The sequence below is a fragment of the Thunnus maccoyii genome, chromosome 3, assembly GCF_910596095.1.
Source record: "Thunnus maccoyii chromosome 3, fThuMac1.1, whole genome shotgun sequence".
NCBI classification, from domain to species: domain Eukaryota; kingdom Metazoa; phylum Chordata; class Actinopteri; order Scombriformes; family Scombridae; genus Thunnus; species Thunnus maccoyii.
In genome coordinates, this window is record NC_056535.1 from 25,871,225 (window position 1) to 25,885,207 (window position 13,983).

A 13,983-nucleotide genomic window follows, 5' to 3' on the forward strand; every position below is an offset into this window, starting at 1 on the left:
TCTTTTACTTGCAAGTTGTTTATCTGTAAATCATTTGTGGTAAAAAAAAAAAAAAACCTGTGTTGTTTCCTCCTGACAAAATGTAACGCAACAGCTCTTTTGTAAACTTTTTTGGTGTGACCTGTTGCAACAGCCTACAGTGCATTTTTTTCTGTCAAACTCCGCTTGCTTAGCATTACAATTTATCTGCAATGTTTATAGGAACAAACAAAAACATATTTTCTCAATTGTACACATACTACAAAACATTCAGATACATAGTTTACAGAGAAAGTATCAAAGGGTGTAGTTCTAATTTTAAAAAGAGCTGATTGGCTGAGGACTTCCTCAAAGATTTCACAAGACCGAGATGAATGATAAATGGCTCAGACTCACATTCAGACACGCTGCATGGATAACAATCCAACGTTAGCCTGACAGGACGCACAATGGATGTGTGTGAAGTGATCTACATGGTGATGGAGGTGATCATTGCTGTCAGCTGCTGTCTGGGTAATATGCTGGTTATTTTGGCCCTGTGGACCAGTAAGTGCATTCAACAGCCCACCTTCTGCCTTATTGTCTCTCTGGCTGTTGCTGACTTTATGGTTGGCTGCATAGCCATACCAATGGCTGTGGTGGTGGACGGAAAAGTGGAAACTTCATTCCACGGCTGTCTCTTTATCAGCTGTGTGGTGATCTTGTTGACTCTGGTCTCAGTTCTGTCTCTTGCGGCTATTGCAGTCGACCGTTTCCTCCGGGTGTATGTCCCTCTCAGGTAATTTTTCTTCTTTCATTGTGTTAAGGAAAGTAAAATAGCACTGCCTGGTTTGGTATTTAATCATAAGCTTTAGGGCTGCAACTAACAAATATTTTCATTATCACTTAATCAATTATTTTCTTAATTAATTGGTAAGTCATTTGGCCTATAAAATGTCAGAAAATGGTGGTTTGCCAAAGCCCAAGGTGACATCCTCAAACGTCTTGTTTGTTTGTTTTTTCAAATGTCTCAAAAGGATTAATTGATTATCAAAACAGTTGGCAATAAATGTTCTGTCTATTGATTAATTGATTAATCAACTAATCGTTTCAGCTTTAAACTTAAGATATTCAATTGACTGTTATATGTCGAAGACAAAGACTCACATTTAAGAAGCTAGAACTAGAGAATTTTTGGTAGTTTTACCTAAAAAAATGACTGAAATGTTGAATCGGTCATCAAAATAGTTGTCGATTAAAATTATTTTGATTTATTAATCAACTAATCGTTGCGGCTTTAATAAGCTTTACATTTTCTCTATTTCATGTCATTCTCATCTCTCAACCTTTCACATGGCTTGCACTGCAAAAAGGCATTAATTTACTGTATATTACTACTATCACTTCATAATTTTTTAAATAAATTCTAATTCTCTGCATTTTTTGTCACAATACATGATTGATTATGTCAATAATTATGATTTATTATTAACTGTCTCTATAGGTACAAAAGGACTGTCACACAGAGACATTCTTGGCTTGTGGTAGCAGCATGTTGGCTTGTTGCAATACCACTGAGTTTTGCACCCATGTTTGGATGGTACAACCAAAAAACCTCGTCTAAGCCTAGCATTCTCTGCACGTTTACAGCCGTGATCCCCATGTCATATCTTGTCTACTTTAACTTTTTCCTCTGCACCCTGATACCGCTGTTGATTATGGCTGTATTTTACGGCTACATCTTCTGTACCATTCGAGGAAACCTTCGAGAGAAACCAGGCAACGGTGTCCAAACACAGTCTTACAACTACCTAAGGAAAGAGAAGCAGCTGGCAGGATCTCTGTCTCTGGTCTTGGTCCTGTTTGCCCTGTCCTGGCTCCCGCTCCACATAATGAACTGCATTGCGTACTTAGGTGGTCCGAACATTGTAGCAAGAGAAGCTTTCTATGTTGGCATTCTGCTTTCTCATGCTAACTCAGCCGTAAACCCAGTTGTGTATGCATTCAAAATACAGAAGATCAAGACAGCATACCTGAAGATCTGGCGACGGTGTACTGAATGTGGAGAAGATAATCAAAGCTCTCACACTAGCGGGACGACAGACAACAATCTCAGCAACAACAGTGTGGCCAAAATGACTGTCACAAACAATGGTTGATTGATAAAAAGACTGTTGAGGGTGCTTAAATGTTGTTTTCTTATGTGAAAAGAAAGTAAATTTCAGTATGTGAAGTGTATTGAGATCCAAAAGCTTAAGCATTAATTGAAGATTATGTCGGGTTGTATTGATACAGAAACCAAATCTAGCCGTGTGAATTGAAAGATCTGTTACATTCAGGGCGTCTGTGTTCTGTAAATGTGGATGTACATGATTGTGTGTCTGTATGTATTGCGAAAATTTGTCTTGTAGAGAGGAAACCGGCAACTTCCACTTGTTTTAAAAGCCTTCGCTTTAGACAGTTTCACATCGCTATCTTGTAGTTCGCAGTTTTTTCTGTCAAGTTTCAGTTCTTTATGTTCCCTCTATGTTAGGAGTTACCTTCCCTAAAGAATACAACCTTTACATTGGACGTATGTGCCCTTGATCGAAAAACTCACGGAACAGAACATCTCTACAGTAAATAAATTATATTAATATATTTGTTACAACTGCATCAGTGAGTCATGAGTCATGAGTTAATTAGGCTGTATGTTCGTTTTTAAATCTGTAGTTTGTGCTATTGTCATATTGAGTTGCAGCTGTTTATAATATTTAGTTCCCTTTATGTAAATGAAAAGGGTTAGAAATACCTCTGAAAACAGTTCACTGGTCACAGTCTGGTTAAGACAGCTTTCATGAAACATATTTACAATATATTGTACCAATTTTACTACTGGTTCGTAATCACTCATGTTTTTATTGTTTTTTCTTCAACAAGAAAACATACTTAGCAACAAAATATGCATGATAGATAATCATTTAACGTTATGTAAATAAGCACTATTGACAATGTACATTCTTTGAAATACATCACAGGACAGGCACTGGCACTTTTCTTTGACTTGTTAGCATTTGTTTTATTTTGCTGTCATGTGTTTTTGATGTTTATTTTTGCCTTAAGTTTTGATCTCAGAAATTCAGGTGTCTCATTATTTTTGTAGATATGTTCATAAGACTGGTTATCAGATGTGTACAGGTTTTTGGTTAGTTGTGTGATAGCTGAGCATTTTGTTTCGTTTCCTGAGTTCTATAATCTATGTGTGGCTTTCTCCAATATGTAGTGACTCTGAAGATAAATTAGAGTCACCATGTTTATTAAAACTGTGTATTTACTTCTTATCTGCCATAAATAAACAACGTGTGGATATTTATGAGCACTGGTGCACTTTTGAGCCACTCTCCATGCAGCTTTCCAGTTTCTCACTTTTTTATTTACATGTAAGACTTTGACTGTTCCAACAGTGATGGAGTCATCTGTCTGTACAGAAATTAAACATCAATCTAATATTAATCCTCTGATCTCACTCTGGGTATAATGTGCTGTAATTGCTAAAATGCGCTTTGTGAAAGAAAATGCTACAAGCCCACCATGAAGTTAGATGCTAAAACTTTCTGACTTTTACCAGACTGTAATGCATGATAACAAACTTTTTGCACACTGGGTTTATAGACTGATACATTTTATAATCTAAATTTATATAAAAAGCTATATATAAAAAGATACAACTTTCACACTTATATTCTAAACTAGAAATAAAATTTGGTTTATCCACCTAAATTTTCCTTAACATTTATCCAACAGATGCCACTATATCTAACTGCACTAACCCTAACCATATCCACTTCAAAAGCAATTGAAATATTTTACTTAAAGGGGACATACAGTATCATGCTTTTTGTGATTTTCTGTTATTTTTATACTGTTACAATGTTGGATGTCAATGTTAAACACAGTCAAATTTCAAAACTTGAGGTGAACGTATGTAAAAATACTCCCTACAAGTCAAAAGCCAGGGCTTCAGCCTGCTCTGAATGCTTCATTTGCAAAGTTACCTCCACTTCCTCCTCGTGATGACATCTGATTGTTCCATGCCCACAAATGTCCATCTGTTAGGCTTTGTTGCTAAGGTTGTTCCACGGGTTGTTTATGTGCATAATTCAGATCGGAATCGGGCTTGGGGATGTATTAGAGAAGTTTCATGTTGAGTAAAGAACAGGAAAAAAGAAGCGACATCCTATTATTATTATTGTTTTGGGTTTTTTTTAATGTAGCTTCTGGAGTTGGTGGAAGTCTGCCGAGGAGAAGCTTCCGGGAGCTAACCAATCAGAATAGTGTGGGCTCATCGGGAGGGCGGCCTTAAAGAGACAGGAGCTACAACAGCCTTTCAGACAGAGGCTGAACCGAGGTGTTGTATAAAGATTCAGTATAAGATAAATAAGGAGTTTTTTTAACTGCAAATCATGCAAAGATATTCCAGTAGAGCCCCAGAATATAAATACAGACTACGAAATGTGCATGATACATCCCATTTAATATAATGCTGATCAAAGACTTGTACAGGTTATGTTGTGTTGTCTCGTCTTAAATCACAAATTATTGTCACTTATAACTCATTTATGGTCATTTTTCACACTTCAAAACACCAGATACACACAATACAGGTTCAGGGGTCCAGAAAATGTTCCAGAGTGATGTTAGTCTTTGGCCACAAGATGGCATCAAAGTGGCTCCTTCACTCAGTCTGTGTGAGTGAGCTTAATTCCAAGCACTCATTGTACCTCTCAAGAAAGGTAATAGACTGTATAGTTATCACCTGAGTAGGATTCACTCCATCCCACAAACTATACAACCTACTACCTCACCTTGCTAGGCTCAACTTCAAGCACAAATACATATCCTAAAAAAAAAGTCTTCTTTAGAACGTTTTAAGTAAACAAGTTTCACTGCTACATCTGGTAAATATATAAAGTTTTTCTTGTGCTTGCAGTCTCTTCTTCAAAGGTGAAGGATGGGTTATCTCTTTAATATTTGTTCAGTCCATAAGTTATTTTATCCATGAAGCTTTGTCTTTTTGGCATCACAGCAGATCAACCTGTCTCCTTAGGAAAGACAGTAGATTGTATAGTTATCTCAGAGGGAGGACACAAACCCCACAACTATTCAATCTACTACCTCAGCCTTAAGGACAGATACTGTTGCAGGGAAGAGATGAAATTTGTCTGTCGATCTGTGAGACAAAAATTAAGAAGAAAACAAATTAGTTAAATACTGTTTGCAATAGTTTTCAACCTGCTTTGAAACCCGGATATGTGGGTTTTATCAGATCTGGTCATTTCAGATTGTATTTTGCAGCAGAACATCCAAGAATAATATACTAAATAGACGTTGACATAATTTCTTGTGATTGGTTAAACAGTTTGACATTGATTGTAATTTCTAATACAGTTTCACATATATTGTACACATAAGCACCCCTACACACAACCACGTTATTCAAATGATGCCCCCTGCCATGGAATGAGGTAGTCTGGTAACAGTTTTATCAAGAATTACTTTCTAGGAACAATTTCCTCTATAGACTTGCAAAATCGTAGCCTGTGTTGTGAAATCAAGGCTTGGTTCACCAGGCTCATGACCAGCACTACAGTTTATGTACAGTAAGTCATATACAGTATCAGACCCTTTATGTATAATGACCTGTGTTTGGGAAGAACAGGTGAACAGGTGACAGACAGTCTGTATGGCATACACTCAAAAATGTGCAAGAAATACTACTTTCTGAAAGACCTGAACATTAAAAATGAAATGCATTTACCACAGGTTTGCTAATGTATGAAAACTTGATAGGTTAAAATCACTTTTTTTCAGATTATGTGTTTTTATTATATTAGTGCGACAAAAAAAAAACACCAATTGGCATAAAATAAAGGCCAGCTGTGCCAAGATATAGTGCCTATTTTACTTCAAAACTTGACTTGGTTCTACTTCCATCGTTCAGTTTAAGCATGTCTTCCCCCAGTTCAGTCCCTAGAACCAGAAAGCAATGCAAAGCAAAGGAAGAGAAATGGAAAATGGCAGTACCTCGGCCATTTTAGGGAGTTGTTTGGCACCCGTACCAAACATCTGTGGTGCAACCTGTTAACTTCTGCCTCCTCCCTTAAATCCCTATCCATAAGATAAACTGGTTATTTTTCCCCAAATAAGGGCGTAGGGAATACTAAGATTGACTTGAGGAGTTGCTCGGTCATAAATTATTTCTGAGAGTTTGTTTTTTACTGATTCGCAGATGCATGCTATGACAGAATGCAAAGAAATTCTGCATAAGTATTTTTGTTTAAGATGTTTTAATGGAGAAGCTGAAGTTTTGACTTCAGAAAATTGCCCTTTTTGCTCAGTGTGAAAGCCACTTCAAGTCCATTGAAAAAGGAGTCTGTTTACTGTGCAGCTAGAGTCTGGGACACAAGCTGGGCAGAGCCGTCTGGGCCCCGACAGAGCCATACTTTGGCAGAGCTGACTGAGCAGACACTGTTATGGTAGACGATGGTCAACCCATGCAAAGGCTGGGACTCGTTGCATAAATTAGCATGTGAAGCATGATCGCTGAAAAGCGGCTGGGCAGTTCATTAACATTCTGAATTCCTCTTTGGCCTAATTAATGCCGACAGTGATTGAAATGTTTTGGCAGGCTGTGCGACTGTGGTGCCAGGGCATGCTCATTGGGGCAGAATGAAAAGGCACAAGGGCATCAGAGAGTGGGAGGCCTTAATTGAGATGTTGAATTAATTAGAAGGTAAATGGTATTAAACTCTTCTAAATGGCTGGCCAATACAGAGGGGGTGGAGTGAAAGCAGGAATGGATTAAACTTTTCATACAAGAAAAGTTGTATGGGCTACAAACATTTGTTGTGGTGATGGGTTATTACCGTGTGAATCCCTAGTGAATCATCAATAATGTACATAATTTATCACTGCTTATAATTAAACCTACTTAAAGCTTACACCACAATATGAACATAAGCAATACAACTCAAATGTTGCTTTTTCAGTAACTTACTGTAAAAACCAGATATTATCTAAAGTAAAAGCCTAAAAAAAGAAAAGCATCATCATTTTTTTTTTCCCGTGGTCTAGTCAGCGAGGAAAACAACACCATCACGTTGCTTCATCTAACATGATGTGACTCACATCTCTGTTTCTCAGAATAATCTTGTTTTAAAATGAAGTGTTAGCACAGTCTGAGCAGCCAATCTGATTTCTAATATCTGTTCTGCCTAAGTTGATTGAAGATTACTAAACCACCATCATGACTTTAGACAGAAGTTGTGATGTATGAGTGTAATACATCTACAATCTACCACAGGCCAGCGAGGCATGCAAACAGGTACACTTAAATTCTTTTAGTTTTTCTTACCTTGTGACATTTTTTTAAATGCTCCTCTATGGTTTCCAATATTCCTATTTGTGATAGTGCAACAACATTTTTACCACACCAATTGGCAGTTCCAGTAAGAGTCCATATGGGTGGGTGGTAAGGTACAGCCATGACTACAGAAAATGTTTTTTTTAATGTTTTTTTTAACACCCGGAAGTGATGGTTTGACTTTCACAGCGTATGCCCAAGCTATCGATGACAGGAAAATGGCTGCTCTGTTACAGAGTATAACGAAGGAAAACTGTTATAAATACATAACCTTTGTCAAATCTAAGCAAGTCACTCAGAACAATCCACATTCCAATCAACCTGTATCGCTAACACAGTCATTCAGTGTTGCTTCAGATGGAGATGCCCACAGCAGCCCTCCTCGTCTTATTATTCAACTTCAATCCATGCTATCGAATTGCTCAGAAGCCAAACAAACTGAGTATTTAGTAGACAAACGCACAAAAAAAATACCCTTTACAAGTTGGCGTTGGTCCATGATGATCGACGGAATATGGGGGACGACTGTGAGGGAAAAGACTGAGGTTGGTTCTCTTATGCGGCTCCCTCCAATATTTGGTGCCAAGAAATGGGCATTGTCTGCGTGCCAAGCCGAATCTCAATGAGACAAAAAGGGGGTGATGTCGTGGATGCAGTATGGCAGAGCCCACCACTGAGGGGGGAGGAGAGTATTGGCAGCCAAGCAATGAGAGGATGCCATGTCAGAAAGGGGGTATGATAGCACACAATAAGGTATGGTGGCATAGCTCGCTGCCAGATGCTCAGTGCACTGTCTGTGCTATGTGAGCTAGGTGCTCACACATCGAGAGAAAGGTCCATTGTTCCATAAGCAGACTTTGTCCATATGTTGGACATGTAGTTATGTTTTGTATGAATCTGAGGTTACAGTAAATCTCATAATCTGTGATGCATCCTGTGTAATAAACTCAAGCCAGCAGGAGTTTACATCCATCTGGCAGGCCATACATCTTCACTTGCTGTAACTGTCTTGACGGCTTTATTTAGAACATAAGTTCCAAATTCATTGTAATTTCAATGGAACATCAAATAACTGAGCTATCATTGTTTTTCCTTACAAAAATTACTTGCCAATTGAATCCAGAAGAGTTAATCTGTCCAGTCTGCCAATACTGTATGTTTAAACACTGATTGCCATTGAGTATATTAGCCAATCAGCATACCTGCAGAAACTTTAAATTAGAGAGGAATGATTAATATTCTGAAGCTCTAACTGGCCGTAGCAATGTTTTCCTCATAGCGAACATGTGTCGTAAGTCATGGATCCAAGTTTTTCAACTGTAGAATTCATTCAACAATTTCAATTTTCATTTTCATTTTTCAATTTTCACTTTTTTGAGAAACCAGGTATTGCTGGGAGCATACCATTATACCACAGTCAGCCCAACAAAACCATTTCTTCAGTTTCAAGTTCCTTCTTTTATTTTGTCATGTTCCTGTTCTTACTTTCTGTTCTCTTTTTGCAGCATTTTTTTCTAAAACTACAAAACTACTCCCTTTAAATGTCAAATCAGCACTTTAAAAACCTTAAACATACAAACAAGAGTTTGGGGTTATTTAAAATATTGAAAATTAAAACCCATTTGTAATTCAGGAAAGTATTGGAAAATATTATCTTTTCTCTATTTTTTCGGGTAATGCTCCCAACCTTTTTTGCTTGTGACCCCTTAATAAAAAGAAATATATACTCTTGAGTTGTGAGCAGTTCACTCAAAGAGGGATTTTCCCTTATCGGAATGTTTGATTTGAATCCGTGAAGGGCCTGAAGAGGTAAAATAACATTTTTCTAGAAAAAAATGTAATTTTGTGAAGCTGAATTCAGTTTTTCCTTATTTCCTACCCAAGTGATCACCTCGCAACCCCTTTGGGAACCACTGGTCTGGACGATTCAATATTGTGGCTTAAAGGTGCAGTGTGTAGAATTTAGTGGCATCTAGCAGAACAGACTTGGCAGAAATGGAATATAATATTCATAAGTATGTTTTCATCTGTGTATAATCACCTGAAAATAAGAATTGTTGTCTTTCTGTTACCTTAGAATGAGCCCTTTATTTCTACACAGAGAGCAGGTCCTCTTCCACGGAGGCCACCATATTGCAACACCATGTTTCTACAGTAGCCCAGAATGGACAAACCAAACATAGGCTCTAGAGAGGGCCTCTCATGTTTTTTGTGAGTTTGCAGCCACCATAGATTCTCCTACACACTTGCAATCTGCAACCTCACTGCTATAGATGCCACTAAATCCTACACACTGGTCCTTTAAGATGTGGGGAGGACTCAGCCACTACAGTATGTCAGGGTGTCATTAGTTGGACTGGCTTTGGTTTTAGGGCCTTACATCAACACTGTCTCTTAGAAATTACATGTATGTACTTCTAAATTGCAACAGCAAATAGATCAAAACTCAAGCAGAGGAGAATGCCAAAGTTTAATAAATGGCATTTGCTCAAACATAAAGTATATTTGGTGGACTTAGATTTTAGTCTCAACAAGTGTCAGAGGTCAGGTGGCGTACTGCTGTGCTGTCCAATTCGACTTGATGCTTGTTGAATAAATGGTTGTTTCCAGCTAAAATGGACCATCAACATAAAATTTACCTGCACAAAAAAGGTGGCAAGCATTTACCAGATCAGAAAAATGTATTACTTTTAACAAATGTCATGTAGGATGATGAGACAATTAGCAAAAACTGGTCTTCAAATTTAATATAAAAAATGTTTGCAGTTGCCTATGTCTGATGTGGTAACATGGATCTGGCTTCAAGAAACCATTGAAATTACTGACTTAAGTCTAGGTCCACTAAAAAATGATTCTTGGGTGCATATCTTTTCTACTGTATATTTAAGATCAGTAGTGATTATTTTACACAGTGTTATTTTAAACACTAAACACTTAATGGTATTAATGGCAGATTCAGGACTAAAATAACATTTTCCACCATTGCTGGTGTGTGAAAGCTGGGGCTGAAGACTTGTACTTGCATCTTTAAGTGCTCTACTATGGGTTTGTTTACTGCTTGTTGTTTTATGAGAGCGATAAAACTAGAAGACTGTTGTTTGAGATGTATATTTTGTTTTGGACTGTGGAAGTTTCTTGTGAATCCTACCCATATTCTGCTGTAATACCACTCAGTGAATTATGAGAGATAGATCTTTACACACACTGACATTCTCAAGAGACTTTGCTGAAAAAAAGCCTTATTTTTTATGGTTTGTTTTAGTCAAAGTTAGTTTCTTGATGTCAATCCAGTGAGTGCCTGAAAGTTTAGACACTCACGGGAGTGTTTGAAAGTTTGTTTAGTAAACTTTTGTCATATGTGGCTCCATTCTGTCACGGGAAACCTGTCAGTCTAATATTCCTCACAGGTTAAGACAAACGTTGAGACACTAGTGGAACATCTGGAGCATCCAGATGTTATTCCCGAGATGGATTCACCATGGCTCTTACAGAGAGAGTGCATTTTTTGGACATCTGTTAATTGGTTGCTCATTGTTAGAACGGTTTTGAGCGGTAGTCTGTATGAAATGGCCGTAGTCAATGCCGTAAGTGCTGTTTGCTGTTTATAGCCCGTGAATCAGTTGTGCTAACAAACAGGAAGAGCTGAATGTGTGTATGCAGTATGTCCTGATAAAAGCAACAACCATAAAAAAGAGACTTTGATCCTGGTAACCACACAGTCACTCTAACCACGGGGAGGAGAGAAACGCAAATAGCGGAGGATATGGCTTTCCAAACAACATATCATCAAGCAGCACAGCAAGTTCATCTGAGGAGAACTGGGGGGAGGAGGAAATTAGTTTCTCTCTCCCTGCCCATCCTCCCTAGGCCCTCCCCCTTTTTTTCTTCATTCACCCTTTCCGTACAGTACAGTATGCCATAATCTGTCTTTATCACACTCAAACACAAACCTAAAAGCTGACTCGACTGTATGCAAACAAAACCACACACAAGTGTGCACCAAGTAACATGTGCTGAAATGTTTACACAGTGGGTTCGCAATAAATCTGCTTCATAAATGAGTTTTATCTGTGTAGTAAAACAGAGGTTTGTAAATATAACTCATTTTGAAGCATTTGTGTTTTTTTTTACGTTAGAAAACCGAAATAAACCGAAAGAGCTTCACCTGAAAACCAGATCCTGCAATCTTACAATACAAGCCCCTTCATGTATAGAACAATGCTTTCATCAAAGGGATCTGGTTCATACTGGTTTGTGAGCAGGTCTATCAAACAGCAGCATTCAAGAACACTTCAGGAATGATTCATTTTGCCTATATGATATGGTAACCACATATTTTTCGAGATGCTTATTCCACCCGTTTGGAATACTTTTTCATTTTATGGTGAAATACATGACGAACAGTAGCCCCAGTTTGTTGATTTCTCGCACCTATACATATCAATCCTGCAACACAGAAACCAAAATGTTTAATAAAAGAGGCAAAATGACTTTATCACAGAGAGTTTCCCGCTTGAAACTGAGAGATAATTATCACTTTTGATGGGGTGAAATGTTGTTTGTTCAAGCCAATAGTGTTGTAGTGTCTTTAGGCTCCGACGTACTGTAAATTATACCTAAATGTTGCTTTTTACTACAGTCCTGTACTTTAAGAGGCAGTAACACAACCACTAAAATATCTTTTTACTTGGGGCATGTGTTTTCATCGAACATCGCAGTGTAAACAGACTGCTCATTACCATAACTATATACAAATGTTTTGGTCATTATTTCTTAATGCGTCTAAACCGAGAAATAACATTATATAAAACAAAATCCGAGTGTGTCTCGGTCGAACAGAAATGGTGGACATTGTGTTCGGTGCAAGCAAAGCAGTCACGTGTACAGTGTGGAAGGTGATAGTAAAAGACGTGTAAAAGTGCAACAGAAATGAATAAAGGGAGACTTAAGTACAAAGAGGAATATCAAGGCCCAAACAGAAGCAGAATCAAAAATCAGAAATACCTGGAGGTGAGTTTTTTGTACAGGTCAGGCTACTGTTCACCCGCAAAGAATTAGGCCATGGTGGCGGCGAAAAAAAAAAAAAAAAAAAAAAGGCGGGTTAGAAAAGAGACAAGAATGCATTTCCACATCCCTCTCTTTCGCCTGCAAGACGAGGGAAAGGCTGAGTAGTGTACCAGCAAGCAACCCCACTCGAACAGGGGCTGGGGCTTGAGAGCAGTTTCTGGGCCATGCCCTCCTCTCTCTCCCTGCCCACTTTTGCCCCGCTGCCAAGAGGGAGAGACAGCGAGGAGAAAGGGAGGCAGAAAAGAAATCATGAAGTCACAAAATGCTGCTTACACGCTCCCACTAAAGGTACGAAATTTGTGGCAGAATATGAATACAGCAGGCTTGAGTTTTGCCTTCATGGTAAAGTCACAGAGTTCGCAGAGTAAATTCACCACATAAAAGGGGAGCAGTCACACGAACTGTAGATTATGTGTCATCAAATAGACATCTCACTTGTCTGTAGGATTAAGGGCTGGGAGGGGAGAAAGACGGACAGAGAGAGACAGACAGAGAAATAAGCTCGGGTAAAGGAATCAGAAGTGAGTACTTACATGCTGTCTTGTAACAAAGCCAAAAGGTTTGACAGATTTATCTACAGTTGGCCAAACAAATCAGTGCCAGATATTCCTGAAGCATTTCAGAGCAAAATGAGTTAAAGCCTTCTCCCAGAGCCGTGCAGTAAAGTCTTTTGTCAGCACTTGGCATCATTCCCAGGTAGTACATACATGCCTCACAGTTCCCATTTTCGGTAGTCACTCCGGACGTCTTTAGTTGTTCTGCACCTGCCTGTGTTTTTATTTGGATTCGTTGCAGAGTCGACAGAAGAGGACAATAACCACTGAGATTTCTGATTTAATTTGATTGTAGCAGTGAATGGAAACTAGTGTTTATAGTCAACATAACAGCCCGAACGAGTGGTCTGGGATGTTAACCACAATACATCCTCAAGCAACAAAATCTTGTCATGGAGCTCTGAAAGGAAAATAAGGGCAGAGGGAAGGGTCAATCTCTGGGAACAAACAAATCCAGAGACATTGTTTTGTGTGGACCATCCCCAAGAAATGAAAGTCACTGAAATAATCCAATGTACGAGTCCTGAATGGGTGCTTTCATTTTATTTGTGTCCACACCACAAACACTCATCAGTGTCTTTCCTCAGGCAATATCCAAGACAGCTTCCTGTGTGACGTCACTGACTCTTCATTTTTTAAAAGCAATTACCTCCTTACATATAAATCCTTCCTCTCCTCATGCAGTCCTCCTTTCAGAATATTTTTGTGCATATTCTTGACGAATTTGTAGTTTAAATGAACAAAGAGATGCAAGCGTGAATCAATCAGCTGACATATCACGCAGGTCGAAGAAGAGGGGAGAAGAGTAGAGGAGCTGCAAAATCCCTTTACTCTGTGTCTTTCTCTTCCTGCTCGAGAACACTGAGCTTGTAAAAGTTCAGCTGCAAGGGCTTGGGCCAGCCTCCATTGGCACCGTTTCAAAAGCACACTGCTTGTTTCAGAAAAACGGTGGGGACAAGTCTGCGAAGGGAGCGCTGGCTCTTTGCACTCTCTCCCACCACC

At 38.6% G+C, this 13,983-nt stretch overlaps 1 protein-coding gene and 1 long non-coding RNA gene across 2 annotated transcripts; one reads left to right on the plus strand and one right to left on the minus strand.

Moving 5' to 3' along the window:
- Positions 1-345: 345 nt before the first annotated feature.
- On the plus strand, positions 346-3,310 carry LOC121894330 (adenosine receptor A1-like). The gene is made up of 2 exons (XM_042406856.1): positions 346-757; positions 1,463-3,310. The coding sequence occupies exons 1-2, from the start codon at positions 429-431 to the stop codon at positions 2,115-2,117; spliced, it is 984 nt and encodes a 327-aa protein (XP_042262790.1). The 5' UTR covers positions 346-428; the 3' UTR covers positions 2,118-3,310.
- A 1,144-nt stretch (positions 3,311-4,454) lies between these two features.
- LOC121894620 lies at positions 4,455-12,438 on the minus strand. The gene is made up of 2 exons (XR_006095584.1): positions 12,365-12,438; positions 4,455-5,167 (listed from the first exon to the last, which is right to left on the minus strand). It is a non-coding gene; the product is annotated as an uncharacterized LOC121894620 (long non-coding RNA).
- Positions 12,439-13,983: the final 1,545 nt, after the last annotated feature.

What these genes read in the sequence shown, in the direction of transcription:
- LOC121894330 (XM_042406856.1), top strand. Translation starts at nt 429, where the DNA reads ATGGATGTGTGTGAAGTGATCTACATGGTGATGGAGGTGATCATTGCT. An exon ending in CGGGTGTATGTCCCTCTCAG is followed by an intron (nt 758 to 1,462) that starts GTAATTTTTCTT and finishes CTGTCTCTATAG; the next exon opens with GTACAAAAGGACTGTCACAC.